Genomic DNA, 20,398 nt, shown 5'->3' with positions numbered 1-20,398 from the left:
AGGAAACGTGTGGAAACCATTTACGGCAATACTTCCGGTTGTTTGGCCGCAACAAGGACGGAGGCCGCTGCTTCTAACGCTAATCGGCAAAGTAATGGAGGTCGAATCATGTCAATAGGTAATTCTTAAAGGTAGATGATTGTTAAGTCACAATAAATGTGGAGTACTATTGAAACTAAATAGGGTCCACTGCGCAGATTTCAACTTTGGAATTGAATTGCCAAGAAGATGGTGTAGAACAAATAAGAAATACTCAGCACAGTCGTGGTAGCATGCAACTTTTGAGAGGAGGTAAGCCAGTAATTTGGTCTAGGAATTGTTTTTCAGTGTATTAATTTGAGTAACTATTTTATGCTAGCAGGACAGTTGACTGAAGCTGATCAACCAAATCAAAAGCCTCCATTGCCGGCCACTACTAGTCAAATCAATGTCGATCATTTTCATCAGCTTTCTCGTGAGTTTTCATTCATTCTTTTAAAGTGTAGTCCCTATTAATGTGGTGTACCATTAAAACTTAATAGGGGCCACTGTGGACACGCAGGATTCATCTTTTGGATTGGATTGCCAAGTGAATGGTGTAGTACAAGTCAGCAATACTCAGCGCAGTCATAGTAACATGCAACTTTTGAGTCGAGGTGAGCCAGTAATTTAGTCAATAAATTGTATTTAAGTGTATTAATTTGAGTAACTATTTTATGCAAGCAGGACAGTTGGACGAAGATTATCCACCAAATCAACAGCCTCAATTAACGGCTAATATTTTTTCATCTATATCGTGTAATACCAATCGATCTACTTCGGTCAATGCCAAACCTGGAAGAGGCCGTTCGACCGGTAGCGGAACCGGATCGAGAAGAGGTAACAGAGGTTCTCAAATCCGGGCTGTTCCAGTTAGTGGAGAAGGTGTGACACGGAATTCGTATACTACAGCCTACTGCTACCAATCAGTGTATTATGCCCTGAAACCCAATTCAAGCCCACCAGAGGTATTATTTTGATGCACAATTTGATAATGCAAGTAGTAACAAATTGTATGGTTTTATTTACTAAATTTTCAGTATTACTTGATATCGAAAAGAAAGCTTCCGTCGCAGTATTCTACAACCATTGAACTCCAACAAGCTCCTGTCTTAGCTAAATGTTAGAGATGCGGATGCGATAGAGATGCGGCTGAATTCCTTGCGTTGTTTTAATATTTTATAAATATGGATTTTTTAATATGCATATGTTATAATCAAGAAATGTTGTTCTTTTTAATAAAGTGAGTCGCCAAAGTAGCTTCGTTATTTTTGATCACTCATTCTGGAGCACTGTGCACCTGGCCAACTTATTTAGTCTCAACGCTACATAAGTAGTTGACCCTCCCCCCTCCCCCCCCCCCCTCAGATTGGACAAATGTACTGTGATGAGCATAAAAAAGGAAAACCTATCTGAGGCTAATTTACCGTTTTACTAACTTGTGATTAATATAGGATGTTTCGCCATCATGAAGTTCGTTCCATCAGAACTATGGTGGGTTCAAAACGATATGTATGCATTGTAACTCCATTAAAATATATTTTGATAAATGAAGATATTCAATAAAAATAAGTCACGTAGGTACTAAGTACGTAGGTAATAAGTACGTAGTCACAATATAAATCCCATCACAATCACGTAACATTATTTGGGGGGAAAATCATTAGTTCCGACTAAGTATTTCATTGGAAGTCGTTTACCGCATGCAAGTAAATAAAAGAACGGTTTTTGTGCGTTTTTGTCAATGAATTATTAGCCAGCCGCATAGTAGCGTGCGTGAATTAAGTAAAACTTCGTTCGCAGTTAATTACACAAACGTGTGTTCATTCAAGGCTAATTCTGACATGATATTACGATTCAGCGCAAAAAGTTGAGTTAGAAGTGTAATTTTTATTAATTTTATTGGTTCAGCCGCATAGTAGCGTGCGTGAAAGTAAAAATTCGTTCGCAGTTAATTACACAAACGTGTGTTCATTTTAGGCTTATTCTGACCTGATATTCCGATTCAGCGTCAAAAGTTGATTAAGAGTTGTAATTTTCATTCATATTGGTGGTAGCCTGCGGGAGTTATTGTTTTACGACACTTTTTTTTAAGGAAAAAAGCGCAGTAACTCTCGTAAAGTTACAGGGCGGACTTTTTTCAGTAAAAAATTTGATCGCTAAAAACGAAATCCCACAGGCTATGAATGAATGAATGAAAATATGAATGAAAATTACACCTCTAACTCAACTTTTGACGCTGAATCGGAATATCAGGTCAGAATAAGCCTTAAATGAACACACGTTTGTGTAATTAACCGCGAACGAATTTTTATTTTCACGCACGCTACTAGGCGGCTAACAAACAAAATTAATGAAATTTACAGTTCCGACTCAGCTTTTTACGCTGAATCGAAATATCAATTCAGAATCAGCCTAATATGAACATACGCATGTGTAATTTACTGCGAACGAATTTTTTATTTTCACGCGCGCTACTAGGCGGCTGACAACCAAAATTAATGAAATTTACAATTCCGACTCAGCTTTTTACGCTGAATCGAAATATCAATTCAGAATCAGCCTTATATGAACATACGCATGTGTAATTCACTGCGAAAGAATTTTTATTTTCACGCACTATTATGCGGCTGGCTAATAATTCCATGAAAAAACGCATAAAAAACTTTTATTTACTTGCATGCGGTAAACGACTTCCCAAGAAATACTTGATCGGAGCTAATGATTTTCCCCCCCACAAATTTTACGTGAGATGGGATTTGTACTTTTTATATTGGTGACTACGTACTTATATCTACGTGACTACGTTACTTATTTTGATTGAATTCTTCATTTATCAAAATATATTTTAATGGAGTTACAATGCATACATATCGTTTTGAACCCGCCACAGTTCTGATGGAATGAACTTCATCAATCATCATGCGAAAAATCCTATGTTCATCACAAGTTAGTAAGACGGTAAATTTTACAAAGATAGTTTTTCCTTCTTTATGCTCTTCACAGTACATTGGCCCAACCTGGGGGGGAGGGGGGTCAACTACTTATGTAGCGTTGAGACTAAAAAAGTTGGACAGGTCCCCAGTGCTCTAGAATGAGTGATAAAAAAAAACTGAGGTACTTTGGCGAGTCACTTTATTAAAAAAACACAAACTGTTTAAAACAACATTTCTTGATTATAACATATGCATATTAAAAAATCCATATTTATAAAATATTAAAACAACGCAAGGAATTCAGCCGCATCTCTATCGCATCCGCATCTCTAACATTTAGCTAAGACAGGAGCTTGTTGGAGTTCAATGGTTGTAGAATACTGCGACGGAAGCTTTCTTTTCGATATCAAGTAATACTGAAAATTTAGTAAATAAAACCATACAATTTGTTACTACTTGCATTATCAAATTGTGCATCAAAATAATACCTCTGGTGGGCTTGAATTGGGTTTCAGGGCATAATACACTGATTGGTAGCAGTAGGCTGTAGTATACGAATTCCGTGTCACACCTTCTCCACTAACTGGAACAGCCCGGATTTGAGAACCTCTGTTACCTCTTCTCGATCCGGTTCCGCTACCGGTCGAACGGCCTCTTCCAGGTTTGGCATTGACCGAAGTAGATCGATTGGTATTACACGATATAGATGAAAAAATATTAGCCGTTAATTGAGGCTGTTGATTTGGTGGATAATCTTCGTCCAACTGTCCTGCTTGCATAAAATAGTTACTCAAATTAATACACTTAAATACAATTTATTGACTAAATTACTGGCTCACCTCGACTCAAAAGTTGCATGTTACTATGACTGCGCTGAGTATTGCTGACTTGTACTACACCATTCACTTGGCAATCCAATCCAAAAGATGAATCCTGCGTGTCCACAGTGGCCCCTATTAAGTTTTAATGGTACACCACATTAATAGGGACTACACTTTAAAAGAATGAATGAAAACTCACGAGAAAGCTGATGAAAATGATCGACATTGATTTGACTAGTAGTGGCCGGCAATGGAGGCTTTTGATTTGGTTGATCAGCTTCAGTCAACTGTCCTGCTAGCATAAAATAGTTACTCAAATTAATACACTGAAAAACAATTCCTAGACCAAATTACTGGCTTACCTCCTCTCAAAAGTTGCATGCTACCACGACTGTGCTGAGTATTTCTTATTTGTTCTACACCATCTTCTTGGCAATTCAATTCCAAAGTTGAAATCTGCGCAGTGGACCCTATTTAGTTTCAATAGTACTCCACATTTATTGTGACTTAACAATCATCTACCTTTAAGAATTACCTATTGACATGATTCGACCTCCATTACTTTGCCGATTAGCGTTAGAAGCAGCGGCCTCCGTCCTTGTTGCGGCCAAACAACCGGAAGTATTGCCGTAAATGGTTTCCACACGTTTCCTCTTGCGTTGATCCTCGGCTTCTTTGTGATGGGCAATCCATTCTGAATCTTTTTCCCTTTTCACTATAATAGAATATACATGTCATTAAAAGTCTATATAAGAACAAAACATGGACTTACATTGATGTTTTCTAACCAAAGCAGTCCAAGCATCTACTGCAGCATGACATTCTTGTGTTTTCATGAATTCACCTGCAAGATTACCATACCCACTTACATCAGTGGACCATTCTTTTACATTTTGGGATGCTGACAGAGTAAAATGGTCCATTCCATTTTCTATCGCTGTTTTAGATTGCTAAAACATAAAATTACAAAGTGTAAATAACATGTACCAAAAATATGTTAGCCTTCATACCGCCTTTATACTTACAATGTTGTGAACTGATGTTCGTCTGGAGCTGCAGGTTGTTTTTGACTTTTTGAAATCTAACCAAAGGGCTGGGCGGGTTGGATATGTTGTTGTGGTTTCAACAAGGCCTTGCTGGTGTGGAACTTTCCTCCGTCTTACATTCCTCCTTCCTTGATATTTTTCCTATAACAAAAGAATCTATATAAAAGTCACTTAAACAATAGCATATTTCATGCAAACATACCCTAATATCTTGAAAATACGATAAATCCTATCCTGTTCCATACTCAAACCTATCTGTTTGTGTTTGGGCTTCATCAAAGTCAATTTACTGTTGGTCCTTCCAACTCGGGTGGAACACTTGTCATTATGATAATAACGATAAAACAGATTCTAATCTACAACTACATCTAAAGAAGAGAATAACACAAAATGCACTAATTAGCACGTAGGTTGTGTGTGTTTACATTACACTATTCGTAATTCATATTCACACTGCAGTGTGTTGTAGCCCTCCGCCACGACGAGCGCTACCGTTCCTAGGGTCGTCTGGACGAACCCTACCGTCTAAATGTCGTACCCATGAAAGTCGGTAGGGTTCGTCCAGACGACCGAGATCAAGTTGGGAATATGGGTATGCGGCAAGAATCTTTTCTCATCCCGTGATTACGTCGAAAGAAAAAGAGGCTTGAACTGAAAGCTGGCATTCGAATTTTTTTACCTTTTAGGAAAAGTAAGGTAGTAAAAGGTATGATCTTTAAAATATTCTGTTACTTCAGTATTTGACCATTCTTGGGTCATTTTCGTTGATAAGTTTATCTTGATTTGTCAGAATGATAACTACGGTTAAACGGGAGCTGAAGAGCAGCGATTGCAATGCGACATATACCCCTTTTGGGAACACACGAATTCGAAACGTTCTCAAGGATTTCTATTTTGAAGGGAATATAGGCTACCATTGTGTTAGTTTACTTTTTTTTACTGAAGATAGTTGTAGACTAGCCTACAACTTAAGGTTAAGATTCTGCTTTAGAAGCATTTCCTTTTATTGACTTACTGATAATACTTTTCTTTTGCCCCTACAATAAGATCATTTTGTGACCATCCTGCCCACTTAATTTACGTGAACATATTCTATCAATTGGTTATTTTCCATCAACATGAAAGTCAAGCATCAGCACAATTTCATTTGTGCTTATTCATTATTATGATGCAGATGGATTTTGTACCAGATAGTAGCAGCAGCCGTGAAGGTGATAATAATGAAACCTCTGGTGGTACAAACCAAAAAAGAGATGATGATGAAGAGGATGACCAACTCAGTGAAGATGATTTTGAGCTCGTTGAAGAAAACTTTGGCAGCAAAATGAAGGTAAATACATCTGTAATTTAATTTAAAAACTCTCGATCCATAATTTTTCAACAAACAGTTTTGTTTCTTGCTTCTAATTGTAAACATTTATTCAACAGATTCGAAAAACTGATATGCCGGAACGCATGCAACTTCGAGATGTTCCCAATCCCATTACTTCTGTCGAAGAAGGTTCTGCCGAATCGGATTTAGCCCCTTCTCCAGTACTTGCTATCGCTGCTCAAGTGGAAAACATTGTCGTGGCTGGCCCTCTTGGTATTTTCGCGGCAAATCCCGGTCTATTGGAAAGGCGTTTGAGGTGCCAAGACTATGACACAACAGGTCGCTGCCCACGCCCCATTGGCTTATGTCCATTCACGCATGGATATGAGCCGCCATGTGCAGTGCATCGTGCGTTGATGGACATAGAACGATTCCGACCTCAACAACCAGATGAACGAATTGACGAAGCCAAGAACACGCAAAAACGCGTTACGCTATCCTGTATCTGCGCTCGAGTTATCCGGCAAAATGCAATACCACTCGACCGGCTTCCACATCACCTCCAAGTATTCGTCGCTCGTCACAGCGCAGGTAGATGAAATTAAGATCACAATTAGTTTCGAATGCTTTCGTTAAAATATTGTTATTTATCTACAGGCCCATGTCATCTCCCTTGCCTTGCATGTCGTTTTGCTGATAATTGATCTCGCATTGGTTTCTGTATGATTCTTTGAATTTCATTTGAGCTTCTCTCTTCTGTCAAAGATTTCTCTTATTTTTACAATTTTCGATTCCGGTTCTCTCGCGAGAAAAGAAGTTAGTAAATTCTTTTTTTTTTTTCTCACTTTTAGTCTTTTACACAGAAGTAAATTTTCCGTTGTCTCATTTGTTTTTCAAATAAAAAGTGATTCACTTCAGTCATTGGTAGTATAACATTTCTCAGTTAAAAGAAATCTGTGGAAGGTTATTCGTTTTTCAATGTCTCCCCTCCAGCGATTGGCGTAACACCTGGCCTCGAATTTATTCACTTAAAAACCGATTCAGAGGTAAGTATCAGTTTAGTCACTTGCAGTCTTCCGCCGTGGGAAGGTTTAAATGTTTTTATTTTCACAAGGAAGCATTGCCTACCATCACCCAGAAAAGATAGGCCTTTTGTGTCCTGTGAAGGTGTTGCATGGTTAGGTTAATTGCTATGGTGGTGGCCCTGTATAGTGTGTTACAGTGGGTCTTCTATTTCATATTTTGACACAAACACCGTCAATAAATTCATCTGTTACACAAGACTCGATTCAATCTGAGTATTATGGAGGACGTAATCCGAATCAGACAAACAAAAACGATGGGTATTTTCAGTAATTAATTCAAACTTCACGTTGTCCTACAAATATTTCGGCGTTCGTCTTTGACTTCAACATACCCCACCCACTTTGTTTCGTGTTTCATCGATTCGGTTATGTAATCCCTACCTACCACTAAAAAACTGGTAGGCGTTTCATTTCACACCCAACCTGCGCACCATGTGCTGTTTTCGGCTTCTTTCCTTAATTTGTTTTCTCAGTTTGTGGTTACATGTTGATCAGGTCAAACCTTTGCGCGTGCCCATCTCTTCTCTCTGTATACTGAAATGGATTGTTCATTTTGTTAATAAATATATTATGGAAGAATAAAATGTGTATGGAATTTTCTTATTTAAAAGAAAGAAAAGAGCAGTCAATAATTTAGGTTTCAATTATTTATTTCTTTTTAACGAGGTAATGTTATTGATTAAGAGCGAAAAGGTTTAGACTTGTTACGGAAACAGTAGTGTATCGGAACATTCGTGGTTTGGCTGAACTTTCTCACAGAAATATAATCTCATTGCAATTCACACAACTAGCCAGAGGATAATTTGTTTACTTGGGGAAAGGGAGAACAGATATGCAAATTGTCTAAGCTAAATAATTTATCAATCTCTTGAAGTTTAGCAATCTCTTCTTAGCTTCACCAATAGGTTAGGTGTGGAACGGCGACATACGATTGAACTGAAACGAGAACGGAGATTTAGTTACAAGTCAATAATTGAATAAAACTATTCATCCAGTATTACCTCAACATGGGAACAGGTAGAAAAAGAACACACCAACAAAATGACAGGCAGCCATCAGGCAACAACAACTATTTTGCACAACAGCTCAACACTGCATGGACACCAACATGATAAATTGAAGTCTGATGTTGAACTGCAAGCCTGCAGAAGCTCCATATCAGTGCATCTCTCAATCAGAAAATGACTGCCACACCACAGCACACGAGACCTCACCACCATTATCAGCTTCAACACCAAATTGACCAAGGAATCTAACAAAGCAAAAGAGCACAAGTTAACCAAGAACATTTTCAAACAAAAAAAAAGGAATATTCAGTTCTGTTAAAGAAAAGCTATTGTTTGTAACTTTTCACAAGCTGATAAATCTTTTCACAAAGGCTCTTATATGAAACAGTTGGTAATTGACGAATGTAGTCTAAATCAAAGTTTTACACCCAACTCGAGTTATTTCTAAGCAAGGAACACAGACTGCTTTAAGCAAAATGCAAACCCAAAACAAGGTGTTTTTTAAGTAGATCGTTACCATTTCAGATTTCCTGTTTTCTTTCCATTTTCATCTCACAACATGATACATCACAAAGGCATTCTGTTGACTTGGCACTGCACATAGAGAAAAATCTCCCCCAATGTCTCACCTGCAAAAAAATAAATTAGATTAGTAAAAGAAACTTTTAAAATTATTCTTAATTAAAATGCATGCTTTCGCAAGCTTGATTCAAGTGCATCTCTCAATTGCAAAAATTTGCAAAACAAATCACAGAAAATTTTTCCAAATTATGTGTAACTTTAGATAACAAATGTATGATAATTGGTAATGGTTATCTAAAAAAAACTCAATTTCTATCAGAAATTCCATTACAAAATTTTAATGTGGAAATAAAGTCTTAGGATTATCAAGCTACTCAACAGTACTTTGACATATGACGAAACGTGCAACGTGCAGCAAGAAAAGACATTTTGAACAATTTTACAACAGGCATGGCCAAATAGAATTGGCAAGTATAAATTTAAGACCATGTTACCTGTAAATTAACCTTAAAAAACATCAATAATAAGAAATAAAGCAGCAATTACCTTTTATTATGAAGAAAAATATCAGGAATAAAAGTGCCCAGCAATAACGACTAGAATAACCTTTTCGATCAGCGGTTCGGAATCGGATGAATCATGAATGTTTCTTTTCTCGTTTCTAAACCTGGCTGAATAAAAACACGTGAAAACAATGGCGAAACGAGTAAAGGAATGCTGCCATCTGGCGCTGGCAAATAGAGACACACATCGAACGCCATCTGTCGAGAATTCAAACCAACAGTCCCGATATAATAACAAACGGAGGAATTGGGCGGCGGTTAAGGAATGAGTGCATTTAATTTATTAATTATTTATAAAAATTCATTAATTTGACTTCTACAACTTGTTATATTAACTAAGGCCACGCGTTGTCATAAAACGGCCAGATAATCAGCAAGTCCTCATAAAAAAAGCCAGAAACGGCAACAACAACCCAAAAACTAGGCGAGTCGATATTTGTGACCTTTAGCTCGCCACATAAAGTTATTATACGCAATTTTCAGAAGGATGGGGTGGGACCATCACCATCACTCTTTTCCAGTGGGTAGGAGGAGGGATCCCAACCAGATCCGGTACGTAATGTACTATCTTATCCGTGAATATTTCCCGCGGGACTTGAAGAGCTTCCCCCACCCCCCTTTCTCCTATTGAGCAGCAGTGCAAATCACCAACATCTATCAGGATATATCTAGGATCGACTGGGTTGATAGCAAAGCAATAAACCCGTCCATTACCCTGACACGCACACAAAAGCCCAAAAGTTGTCTATATTTTTTTACTGCCACTATAAAAATCTAATAATTTGATGCTTATATGATAAATTGAATGGCCAAGAAAATACACAACGCCCTGGAAAACTTCCAGCTGTTTAAATCATTTTCAAAAATTTTGGCGCCAGAAACAAAAAATTCAATTTTGGATTTAAATGTTTGTTTTTTTGAATCGATAAATTCCTCAATTGGATCAAAGGTTATCATCATGGCAGCCTTATTAAAAAACCAAGAAAAAAAAAGAGAAACGCCGAAAAAGAAAAATTCGAAACGATCGAGAAGGCGCAACGTAAAGGATACCCGCCGTGAACAACAACAAACAAGTGAATCCGCAAAAATTACGTAACAAGGCTTCTCTCTCTCTATCTCCCATTTGGAATGGGAACATGACAATTTGGATGGAAAACAAAAATTCTGTTGTTGTTGTTTTGATTGTATCATTGAAAATGCGAATTGAACTCACGTTTGTTACTTATTGAGATTGCACGAAAAATGCGCCTGGGGGCCCAACAAAGAAATACACGACGAGTCTAGCACAGACTTTGTCATAAAGCACCAAGAAACCAAGAAACAAATCAATTTCGGTCAGTAGCGACCCCCCGAGGGCCCACCATATAATTTTGTATTTTTTTAAAAAAGAAAAATTAGATTCCTACCCGGTGATGCTCAGACGTCGTTTCTCTCAGCTGGATGATCCAACAATCTCCTGTACATGGCCGTTTCGAACATGCCGTGGTGGAAAACATTCCCAGTCTAATAAGGTTGTGTGTACCGCCCAACGTGTCCTATACAATTTTAGAATTTGATTTCGTTATTACATTCAACTGCTGCTGAAGCGCGCAACCGGTTCAACTTCAAAAACGAGACTGTTTATTTTCGACTATGAGAACAAATCTCGGGGTCCCGTTTTTTTTTTAAATGACACGAAATTTCAGACAAAATTTTAAAAAGGACATTTTCTTTTTGAACCAAAAGGAGCCCAGGCTATATCCTAAAATTCATTTTGATTTTTTTTTTTGCAAAAAAACTTTAAAGGCCCGCTTTAAATTGCTTAAAATCTACCTAACAATATTGAGAACTGTACAAATAACAAAGCTCACTTGCTAGTAAAAAAAAAGAAATTCCGGAAGTATACCGGAAGTAACCACAGCACCTAAACCATTGAGCTGTCGTAAAATTAAACCACATATTCGTGATCTCCATGAAATTTGGGGTCGATTAGGTGTGATTTAATCGAAATCCAAAATTTGGCCAAAATCGGCACAAAAAATAACATGAACTTTACCACAAATTTTACGAGGATCACGAATATGTGGTTTGTTTGTGCGTCGAATGAATATTTACTGAACTACTGACTGAAATGAGAAAACCGGAAGTAGGAAAAAAAAAGCAAAAATCGATTATTTAAAAAGTGAGCTTTCTTGGCGGAATAGTTATCGTCAGTTACCACTAAAAATTTCCACACAATAACTGCCGAGAAATGTTTAAAGAGATGTGCAAAGTTACTAAAACTGACTGTTTTGACAGCTGAAAATTATCGAAAATCCATCTAGCGTTAGAAAAAAGAAACGTCTAATAATACTTTGCGCGCAAGAAGGGCCTGATTTTGGAATTACTACATAGACATAGAGTTTAACGCAAGTAGATCACTAGTAGATAATCTAAGAAAATCAGTCAGTTTTCGGGTACCTGGACATAATTCCGTGGAGAGTGACAGGCGGGCGGAAGCGACTGGTGTAACTCGGTAGTGAAGTACGACAAATTATTTAGCAGCATAATAAGCAGAGAAGCTAGATGAGTGTGGGTAGCAAAGATAAGGATGGAGCAGAGTTGGTAGAAGTCACTCTTCTGTAATGGACAAAGGCCAGCATCAAGGATCTCTGTGCCAGGACCACACAATTCCAATAAAGAAACTGCGCTGTAGATTGAAATCGGTGGTTGACTCGCGAAATCCAATGGATCCAATGACATACCACACAACCTATGAATTCCTAAAGCAAAGAACAGAAAAAGGTTTTAACATTGCAGTGAGGCCCATAAATACCCACGACCAAGGTGGAATCCAAAGTTAAGTACATGATAAATCAAGAATATGGAAGCACACCTTTACCTCAATCTGTTGTAGGCTTTTTTCTGTTGTTCGGCTCATTTCTTGTAGCTATGAAGTGGGAGATGCAGGGAATGGCAGCAATACAATTTCATGACGCAACAACCCCACCAAACATGTTTAAAGGTGTAAACATCTTTCAGGCTAGAAGGAACCTGTTATCCAAATGGGTGTGAATTTTCAGATTATTTTATTGCATTGATGGATGATGAGGTAGTAAATTTGGAAGGTTATGCTTACCTTTAACCTTACATGCAATGCCACAACTTTTGGGCATAACAGCTTGCAGTTTTGTCTAAGATGTGAGAGGATCATGCAGATGAAGCTGAGCGTGTGAGTCATAGAAGGGTTAAGCAATTGGTTTTTAAAATGGGTCCAAATTTAATCTGTTGACTAGACGGCGGGTACATTTTCTAGAATTCCAAGTACAGTACACAATTAGTCAATTGGTCAAGCACACAGTGAATGATAGAAAATTTGCTACTATGTAGTTGGAATAATCACAATAACACATGTAAATAATTGGTTGATTTTGGGCAGTGAAACAGGAAAATTCGAAAACAGAAGATGACAAAACACTTCAGACATTTCGCCATTTTTATAAACAATACCAATACCATCTAGCGGCAAACTGGACAATCGTATGAATTGTTAGAAACATCCGCTAGATGATGACAGTGCTTCATGCAGACGACGATACGATTGTCCCAAAACATGGTCCCGAGGTAGGAGCTGAAATGTTGAAAATTGAAAGAATTTAAAAAGTGAAGTCAATATTAAGCATAAGTTAACATTTATGTTTTTGAAACTGAAAGTTGAATGAACTTGGTAGTATGTTAATTAAATGTTTTCGTGCGTATGTACCAGTCCATTTGGCATCATTTGCTACGTAATGACGACCATTGTTGAAGCTGGCCAGGAATTCTAAGCTGTCATCAATCCTGCAGCTGTAGTGTGCCTGTACAAAAAATGGAATTGAAAATTGTAATATCACATTAATCTTACACATTTCTTACCTTTTCTTTCAGATGCATGTTTTGTAAATGCTGAATCCAAGAACTTTGAGTCGTCATTTCACTTGATTGACTTTCTTTCCCGATTATAATAACGGTGAGCTGCAGTTTGAACATGTCAACTAAAAATCAGTTTCTACACCTACAATTCATTGTGTTTGTCTTGAGGTTTTTGTCTGATTTTTCTAGATGATCAGTTGCAAGTACTTACCTGAGCAGCTGAGCTCTTCCTTTCTGTGGTTCCTTTCAATTGATTCATTTGAGGTATTGCTTGCTGTTACTGCAATCTTGTTTTAAAATTGACATCTAAATTATCTTTCTAGTTTAATCCTTCATCGCTGTTCCAGACCTTATCCACTAGTGGAATATGTAGAGAGATGTTCAACTTATTCCAAGTATCTTGTCATTATCTTTTTTTTTACTGCATTTTTAGTTAGTCATTTTATTTAATTTCAGGTTAACCCTTGCTACAATTTGAAGAAGTTGACGGTTACAGAAGAGCTTGCTTTCAATATCAATAAATTAAGTAGAAGTAGATAACTTACAAGTGCATATCTGGGCTCTCTTGTTTTCTGTGGCCCCGTTTCCCTAACTAACCACTAACTAACGCCCGTCGGTGGTCACTCACCCGCTGTGATTAGAAGGATGAGGAGGGCTTTGGTCGAACGGGGACTTGGAAGGCTCATGATCTGAGCAAAACTATTTGAGGGTTATGAGTCTAACCCGGAAGTCTAGTATGACTAATCGCACCCTAGCAAAATTTGCCTCGCAGTTTTCTCTTCTTCTTCCTTGTTCAGGTAATCTTCCTGGGCACATTGATAAAGGGAAAATTTCCCCGTCTTGATTAACTGCATGTGCGAGTTTTAGCATCCGTTACATAAGGAAAATTATTTAAGCAGAAAACAGTTTTTTTATTTAATTTTTATAATAATACAAGGATTTCATGGAAGTGGTGTATTTTATATTTTATTAGTTTGTAACCCATTTTTACTTACGAGTCAAAAATTTTTTTTTAAGATGTATGAGTAAATTTATACCCATCCTCAAACCTCAACTTTTTCCCAATTTCGTTCGTTTTTTATTAATTTAATATCACACTTTTTTCTCTTCAAGATAAAAACAGTAAGCCTATACTGCAGACAATTCAACAACATACTGGTTGCAACTTGCGCAACATGAAACTATCATCAAAGAACAACCATTGTTCAACTTAATGCAAAAAATCTTTTACCCTCGTCTTACCCACCTAAGTCTTTTGCATATTGAACATCAACTACAGGAGCATAACCTATAATAAAAATAAAATAAATCTTCAGCATCAATGGAAATGTTGTAACAAATTAATGTTTCTTTAAATTGTTGCAAATGGACTCGACCCAGACAAACTCAACCGAAAATGTTGAAGTTCACCGCATTCATCACTAACACCATTTCCGAAACTGGCTAGAAAATAACTGGCGTAAATTTGCCACGATACCAAACTCTCTACCCCCTGAGGGGCGACTAGACAAAAGCAAACAAACAAACGAAATGTAACCATGTTCACCGATGTTCACCAAATTAATAAAAACTGAAGTAAAAAATAATTATCTGTTCTGTTCCTATTATTTAATGGGTCCCCAGCAAATCAAATAGCCATCGAAACCTACAGGGAAAAAACGAGAGATTTAGTTCGCTTAAGATCTCAGGTAAAACCGGGTAAAACCACACGTCCAAAATAGATGTGGAAAGTGCCTTACTCTAAATCTAATGAATATTCAAACATTATTTATTGCCTTGTCCATTATGCTGTCAATCAATCGACGTAAGGCTTCATAGGACATGCGGAGGGTGTACTTGTTGAAGGTGTCGGTCTTGCATGGACGCAATTTATCGACGCCGAAGGTGAAGCCAACTAAATAATCGAAAGCCAAAGCGATGGCACCACGCAATCCAAACATTAAGAGAAATATAACTCATTAAATACAAAACATAACTTCTACGTGGTCTTGATGAGGTTTTCCTTCCAGAGATCCCACGAAGAGGTCAACAGCTTCTCAGATGGCATGCACAAGTAATAGGAGAGGAAAAAACCACACAATACTCGGTGAGTTTGCCACTCAGAACCAACTCCTTTATCACCAAAGCAGCGGGGTAGGAGCCAATAATGCAGACCATCTAAGTGAAAGTTCCTGAATTACAAATTAATGAGCAGCATCAAATTTTATTTTTATAATAATTGAAACTTACTTTATCATCTTGTCACATTTGGGATTTTTTTCAGACTTCAAACCAAGCTTATTGCTTGGTAAAGTTGGATGGCAGCTATAGCAGCAGGCTCCACCCCAAACCCCCCCAAAATAAGTTTCATCATTAAGGGCAGATGATCCAATGACATCCTTCAGGTTAGTCAAAGTATAAACATCCTACAACGTACAATGTTCAACTAAACAACAATGCATAACTCATCAACCACTTACCTTAGGATGGGAAGTGTGTTGAACTTGCTTGGGTTCAAGAAATCCTCCTCACTAGCCAAGTCTAGGATATGATCATTGATGGTTGTGTGTGTTACAATGGCTGCCATTGTTCTTCGTCAGACAAGAAGCAGAGATGAACTTGGCATTGGGGTCCAAAGGATTTCAAACTAGTGCTATGTACACATATGAAAGATAATTAATTCAAATTTCACAATTTATTAAATTTCATAAAAGAGTAATTTCAATTTAAGAAGGGAAATCAACCTTTAACTCTAGTTGTTATCATTCAGCAATCTGGATTGACCACATGTTGAGTTAAATGGTGGTGGAAGGCAGGGCCAGCTGCATACAGAAATGAATTAATTTTACTTCCTGAACATCTTCAATAAACTAACCGTTGGAAGTATGGAAACACTTACTCGTACGTACGACTTTCCATGAACAACTATTAAGATATATTTCCATGAAGAATTGAAGAAGCCAAGCATCCAACTAGAACTAGCCAACTAGGCAAGCGCAAGAAGAAACAGTAAACAGAACAGGTAATAAAATGTTGAGGGGGCGGTGGGGAGGGAGGGGTTGATCAGCTGATTTCGAATCAAACGACATCTTACGGTAACAATTTTCACTTGTTACTGAGAATTTCGAAGTGTTTTTTTAGCCTAGGTAAAGGAAGGTGTGCTCATATCATATGTTGTGGCTGGTGAGAGCAATAAATTATTCTAAAGAAAAGAAAAATTGATTTTTGTAACTCACTCCTGCTGTTGCACAGAAGGTGGGAGTAAAAGTGACCCAGGATGATGCCTACGGGGAGCGGTGTTTTACAGGACAGCTTCGTAACAGGCCTAAACAAATAGAACCAACGCCATAATGCCCGTTTCTTTATATTACGAAATTTCAATAGGCATATTACAGAAATAGGTAATTAATTACTTGGGTAATTGGGCAACGATGACAGAGCGGCCGCATTATTACAGTTCAGATCGCAGCGATCATAGGTGAAGGTGTTGCGGCTAGTGGCGGATTCACGTTGAGCTATAAGCAAGCTATAAGGATCCATGCGCTCTCATCGACTAATGCGTCTCCCTGTAGGTAAAAGAAATTAATCAACAATCAACCAGGTAGTCACTTGACTTAGATAATTTCTGGAACACATAAGCGTCATCGTAAACATCGAAATTAACCTCTGGCCCAGTGATGAGATTTGCATGAAACTAAAAGTTTAAAATCCGCTTATCCTACAGCACTCTTTTTGTGTTTAATAAACCAAACAATAAAGTTGAAGCTATGCAATCTCTTACATTGATGCGCCTTTTAATAATGTCTGATCCTACTTTGAGCATCGTGAAACTTGTGGTGTTACCGGGTACGTCTAATGAGTTGTTTATGCATAAGATTTCATTAGCATAATTTTTTTCTTAATAGATGGACTAAAATTTATGTCGCTGCCAATTGTGATGTCAACTTTTGTTACTGATAGCCTAGCGAACATCCCTGCATTAAAAAGAACGGACATTAAACAATCGATGGATCAGTCAGTTTCATAGAGGGTTAATGGATCACAATAATCTAAAGTTGGAAATTCCATTTCTCACCAAAATGCATCCCGATTTTGTCCCCGATTCACTAAAGGCCTTTCAATTCTATTTAACGTAAGGATTTTCATGGGCAGATTTGGCGCATGGTGATTCACTCTATGTCAGTGAGTACGCATCGGCGCTCCATAAACTAAAGAAAAGAAAAGATTATATTTGTAAGTTAAAGGTAAGATGATCTCATCAAATCTCGTCGATTGGCACAGGAAATAGCAGTTCGTGTGTGTTTAATTGTTCAAATGTTATTTAAAGGGAAAAAATAGTTAAACAAACCCATTGACGACGCCGGATGAAGTGCGCCCGGACCACAACTGAAATTATAAACAAGTTCAACATGGCCAAGGGGAAAAAGTTTTGCGGAAGACTATGGAAATGATTTCTTACCAAATAATGACCGGGAGGACGTGCAATAGCTTGGATTTTTCATTGGATTTTCCCCAATGATGGGGTGCAATGTATCCGGGCTGCAATTCCACCATCACGATTTCAGTTCAGTCACTCGGCAGCCCTCCAATTCCGAAAACTGTTGTGGGCCATTTCGAACTTCCATATTGGGACAAACTGTCGAAACAAGAAGTAAATCAACAAAATAAAATCTTAATTGAATATCTCAGCAAAAGACTGAATGGATAAAAACATCACGTCGTCTATACCTTCTTTCGAAGAGGCTGGTGGGCGTCGATGGACGAACTGGGAAGATCCAGCATAGCAGGGACGACTGACTAGTAAAGAGGCCGGTGGGCACGTTAAATAAAAAGAAACAAGAAAATAACAGAAGTGTCAAAACATATTGAAAAACAAATCTTAACACTGCAGGCATTCTAGAGTTGGATATTCCAAGTTGCGTAGGCCCCCACTTTTGTTTAACGTCTAGCAAATACTTGACAGCAGTAATGAATGAGGTTCCTGCAACTACTGATGGTTTATCGGTTTATCCTTCTAGGCTATTTTGTTACATTGAGTCGTTACGAACGATCACTATTGATTGGCGCAAATAATGCCGAATATCGGACGATTGCTTCACACTCTCTTATTTCAACTGGGACTGTTGCATGAAGTCCATGATGTAGACCTTGCCGAAAAACATGGGCAAACTTATTTCCATAGTCTCTTGTATCTAGCCGCAGGCGGTAGAAGGTAAATAAACTCTCCTCGACGTGTTGTTGGATGTGGTTTTCCCTTGTAGACTCGATAGGCTGAAAAATAATTTCGTTTGGTTAGTTGATTCTTGGAAAATAAACCAGTTTAACTTGCTCAGACTATCTGTCGCGCTCGGTGAAACAGGAACGCAGACATCCGTTGATTGTATCGGCACTTGCCGTGCAGCTGCTGCTGCAACAGCAAAAACATCAGCATGCGGGCGATGTATCGCTAGGGCAACAGGATGGAGAATCAAATGCAAACGATCGGACCAACGCCGCTATGTGACACGCATTAATTTGGACGGTAAAATGTTATTCTTCACATTACAAATAAAAGCGAAGGTAACCTCGATGAAAAAAAATTGTTTTTCCAAGAGTCTAGAACGGCATGTGTTGACTGTTTACGATGTTGACCTTGCATGGAATTTGACGATAAAAGAAAAGGGAAACTGTCTCCGGGTACACTGGTGGATGTCTGCACCTTCATTCAAATCACTTTCAAAAATGTTTTTTTGCTTTGTCGTTGTTTTTGAAGAGAGATACAATTCTAATTGCCTTAATACACAAGACAACTCCCTTAACTAAGCTCTGACTAGTTGTTAAAAGTGTTAAATTTGAAATGAAAATCTTACGATATAATTACGAAATATTAACAATAAATTATATTTACTCGAATTGCAGTCCAATAATTCCATCAAAGTTAGTAAACGGTGTACATATGCATATGAAGCTGGTGCCAAGCCATCAAAATAATGTTAATCATTGTCTATACTTAATGGCAGTAATAATGACAACTGGAAATTCGCCAAAGTGCGTAAAAATATTAGTCCATCTTCTTTCTACCAGTAGTGGTGGCCTCTGTACAGACAGGAACGTTTGTTAATTTTAATTTCGAGTGTTGAAGTTTAAATTAAATAACTTTAGGTACCCGTATCCATAGCCGTAAGGTCTCCCGTAGTAGTGGCCGGGGTATCCATAGCCTCCGTAATGAGCTGACCGACCCAATCCGTAACCGTACCCAGTACCAAGAGCTTTTCCAATCAAGAGTCCTGCAAGAAATTAACGTTTCGGTCGTTCGTTGGGAGCTAATGATTCGTCAATGGTTACTGGATTGGCAGCAACCTCGTCCACTTCCACCGGAATCGCGGAACAATACGCCACCACCACGGCGAGCGACAGGGCGATCTTTTAAGCAATTACAATAAAGTTAAAGGAAATAATAATTAAAGTAGATGCCACATTGGCACATTGGTTCAGAGTGAACTTACCAAGAAAAAGTGACTGCGAGACATGGCGTCTGTGGCGTTGGCTGGCGATCACGAAAGTGATGTGTCGATGAGTTGGTCGTCATAGACCACAAGGCCGCACGCCGAGTCATTTGTTACCTGCACGTCACCTGCTGAGAAAACAAAGGAAATGGAAACAGATTCCACAGTCAGTCTGTAAGGAAACGTCAAGGTCTTTTAAAATTTAAATTTCCTTCCTCCATTCTTTGCCAGTATTACGTTAAAGCTTTTTCTTGCCCTTTTGTTCATTAACAAGAGGCTGTGTAAACAACTCTGCAGGGCAATTATGACGAAGCGATTATTCCTTTTCAAAATTCAAAAGTATTCAAATGACATGTTCTCGGCTATTAACATAAATACGATCCTCTGGTAAAAAGCACGTGTGAAACTCGCACAGAATATTACCTGCTACATAACTTTTGCAAATTATCATTTTTTCGTATAAAAATGAAAGCTCGACACACAAAGATAATAAAGTAATGTTCCCGACTGTCGCAAACAGCAATAAATTTCGCTTTAATAGAATTAAAGAATTGTTCAAAACTAAAAAAGAAACGAACAAACTTTGGCGACTGGCCGTCTGTTGAATGATCGACGTTGTCATGGAAATGGTTTGCACCGTTGCCACGAATCAACAAATAACAGACAAACGAACACGATGGAATAACAGTTAAATGCGAAAATAACAAAAGAGAAAAGTCAAATCTTGTCAATCCAAACGTAACGCGAGGGAGAG

The 20,398-nt window shown here is 38.0% G+C and overlaps 4 protein-coding genes and 5 long non-coding RNA genes across 28 annotated transcripts in view; 3 read left to right on the top strand and 6 right to left on the bottom strand.

Moving 5' to 3' along the window:
* LOC124312826 (exportin-1-like) overlaps positions 1–20,398 on the top strand; it is a 639,300-nt gene that overhangs the window by 5,896 nt on the left and 613,006 nt on the right. The window lies entirely within an intron of this gene.
* On the top strand, positions 190–1,275 carry LOC124313375. Of its 3 annotated transcripts, none has more exons than XM_046778282.1 (5): positions 190–291; positions 362–454; positions 522–635; positions 703–986; positions 1,059–1,275. In XM_046778282.1, exons 1-5 carry the CDS (start codon positions 273–275, stop codon positions 1,143–1,145), a joined length of 597 nt encoding a protein of 198 aa, XP_046634238.1. In that variant the 5' UTR covers positions 190–272; the 3' UTR covers positions 1,146–1,275. The 3 variants fall into 3 exon arrangements, with proteins under 3 accessions (XP_046634238.1, XP_046634237.1, XP_046634236.1); XM_046778281.1 differs by having other exon boundaries at positions 359–454; positions 706–986; XM_046778280.1 differs by having other exon boundaries at positions 359–454.
* Positions 3,137–4,239, bottom strand: LOC124313377. Of its 3 annotated transcripts, none has more exons than XM_046778283.1 (5): positions 4,138–4,239; positions 3,975–4,070; positions 3,794–3,907; positions 3,443–3,726; positions 3,137–3,370 (listed from the first exon to the last, which is right to left on the bottom strand). In XM_046778283.1, the coding sequence occupies exons 1-5, from the start codon at positions 4,154–4,156 to the stop codon at positions 3,284–3,286; spliced, it is 600 nt and encodes a 199-aa protein (XP_046634239.1). In that variant the 5' UTR covers positions 4,157–4,239; the 3' UTR covers positions 3,137–3,283. The 3 variants fall into 3 exon arrangements, with proteins under 3 accessions (XP_046634239.1, XP_046634240.1, XP_046634241.1); XM_046778284.1 differs by having other exon boundaries at positions 3,443–3,723; XM_046778285.1 differs by having other exon boundaries at positions 3,975–4,067.
* Positions 5,404–7,416, top strand: LOC124313290. 5 transcript variants are annotated; one of them, XM_046778139.1, is made up of 6 exons: positions 5,404–5,527; positions 5,612–5,741; positions 5,996–6,151; positions 6,250–6,724; positions 6,791–7,057; positions 7,127–7,416. In XM_046778139.1, the coding sequence occupies exons 2-5, from the start codon at positions 5,613–5,615 to the stop codon at positions 6,835–6,837; spliced, it is 807 nt and encodes a 268-aa protein (XP_046634095.1). In that variant the 5' UTR covers positions 5,404–5,527; position 5,612; the 3' UTR covers positions 6,838–7,057; positions 7,127–7,416. The 5 variants fall into 5 exon arrangements, with proteins under 5 accessions (XP_046634095.1, XP_046634099.1, XP_046634097.1 ...); XM_046778143.1 differs by having other exon boundaries at positions 5,612–5,794; XM_046778141.1 differs by having other exon boundaries at positions 5,594–5,741.
* LOC124313553 lies at positions 7,851–11,764 on the bottom strand. Its single transcript, XR_006910767.1, has 6 exons — positions 11,750–11,764; positions 10,717–10,845; positions 9,294–9,418; positions 8,743–8,854; positions 8,220–8,470; positions 7,851–8,154 (listed from the first exon to the last, which is right to left on the bottom strand). It is a non-coding gene; the product is annotated as an uncharacterized LOC124313553 (long non-coding RNA).
* LOC124313654 lies at positions 11,895–12,903 on the bottom strand. Its single transcript, XR_006910956.1, has 4 exons — positions 12,680–12,903; positions 12,408–12,580; positions 12,171–12,322; positions 11,895–12,051 (listed from the first exon to the last, which is right to left on the bottom strand). It is a non-coding gene; the product is annotated as an uncharacterized LOC124313654 (long non-coding RNA).
* LOC124313562 lies at positions 15,165–17,353 on the bottom strand. 5 transcript variants are annotated; one of them, XR_006910784.1, is made up of 9 exons: positions 17,235–17,353; positions 16,941–17,133; positions 16,573–16,725; positions 16,396–16,484; positions 16,059–16,301; positions 15,904–15,981; positions 15,640–15,812; positions 15,410–15,585; positions 15,165–15,351 (listed from the first exon to the last, which is right to left on the bottom strand). It is a non-coding gene; the product is annotated as an uncharacterized LOC124313562 (long non-coding RNA). The 5 variants fall into 5 exon arrangements; XR_006910787.1 differs by having other exon boundaries at positions 15,165–15,337; XR_006910785.1 differs by having other exon boundaries at positions 16,059–16,145.
* LOC124313635 lies at positions 17,357–18,768 on the bottom strand. 2 transcript variants are annotated; one of them, XR_006910923.1, is made up of 3 exons: positions 17,888–18,768; positions 17,619–17,795; positions 17,357–17,367 (listed from the first exon to the last, which is right to left on the bottom strand). It is a non-coding gene; the product is annotated as an uncharacterized LOC124313635 (long non-coding RNA). The 2 variants fall into 2 exon arrangements; XR_006910922.1 differs by lacking the exon at positions 17,357–17,367 and adding an exon at positions 17,375–17,545.
* On the bottom strand, positions 18,950–20,250 carry LOC124313551. Of its 7 annotated transcripts, none has more exons than XR_006910763.1 (5): positions 20,068–20,250; positions 19,645–19,966; positions 19,305–19,561; positions 19,047–19,234; positions 18,950–18,964 (listed from the first exon to the last, which is right to left on the bottom strand). It is a non-coding gene; the product is annotated as an uncharacterized LOC124313551 (long non-coding RNA). The 7 variants fall into 7 exon arrangements; XR_006910761.1 differs by lacking the exon at positions 18,950–18,964 and having other exon boundaries at positions 19,013–19,234; positions 19,645–19,816; positions 19,882–19,966; positions 20,068–20,243; XR_006910758.1 differs by lacking the exon at positions 18,950–18,964 and having other exon boundaries at positions 19,013–19,234; positions 20,068–20,246.

The sequence above is a fragment of the Daphnia pulicaria genome, chromosome 9 (assembly GCF_021234035.1).
Source record: "Daphnia pulicaria isolate SC F1-1A chromosome 9, SC_F0-13Bv2, whole genome shotgun sequence".
Taxonomy (NCBI): domain Eukaryota; kingdom Metazoa; phylum Arthropoda; class Branchiopoda; order Diplostraca; family Daphniidae; genus Daphnia; species Daphnia pulicaria.
The sequence above is the reverse complement of the archived record's forward strand: the minus strand, read 5'-3'. Positions and strand labels throughout refer to the sequence as shown.

Bases quoted from the DNA above. Each gene is read 5' to 3' on its own strand.
- LOC124313375 (XM_046778280.1), top strand. The intron at 636-702 runs GTGAGCCAGTAA...ATTTTATGCAAG, and splicing joins CATGCAACTTTTGAGTCGAG to CAGGACAGTTGGACGAAGAT. The intron at 987-1,058 runs GTATTATTTTGA...CTAAATTTTCAG, and splicing joins CCAATTCAAGCCCACCAGAG to TATTACTTGATATCGAAAAG.
- LOC124313290 (XM_046778139.1), top strand. From the start codon at position 5,613: ATGATAACTACGGTTAAACGGGAGCTGAAGAGCAGCGATTGCAATGCG. The intron at 6,152-6,249 runs GTAAATACATCT...TTTATTCAACAG, and splicing joins ACTTTGGCAGCAAAATGAAG to ATTCGAAAAACTGATATGCC. The intron at 6,725-6,790 runs GTAGATGAAATT...ATTTATCTACAG, and splicing joins CGTCGCTCGTCACAGCGCAG to GCCCATGTCATCTCCCTTGC.
- LOC124313377 (XM_046778283.1), bottom strand. The intron at 3,727-3,793 runs GTGAGCCAGTAA...ATTTTATGCAAG, and splicing joins CATGCAACTTTTGAGTCGAG to CAGGACAGTTGGACGAAGAT. The intron at 3,371-3,442 runs GTATTATTTTGA...CTAAATTTTCAG, and splicing joins CCAATTCAAGCCCACCAGAG to TATTACTTGATATCGAAAAG.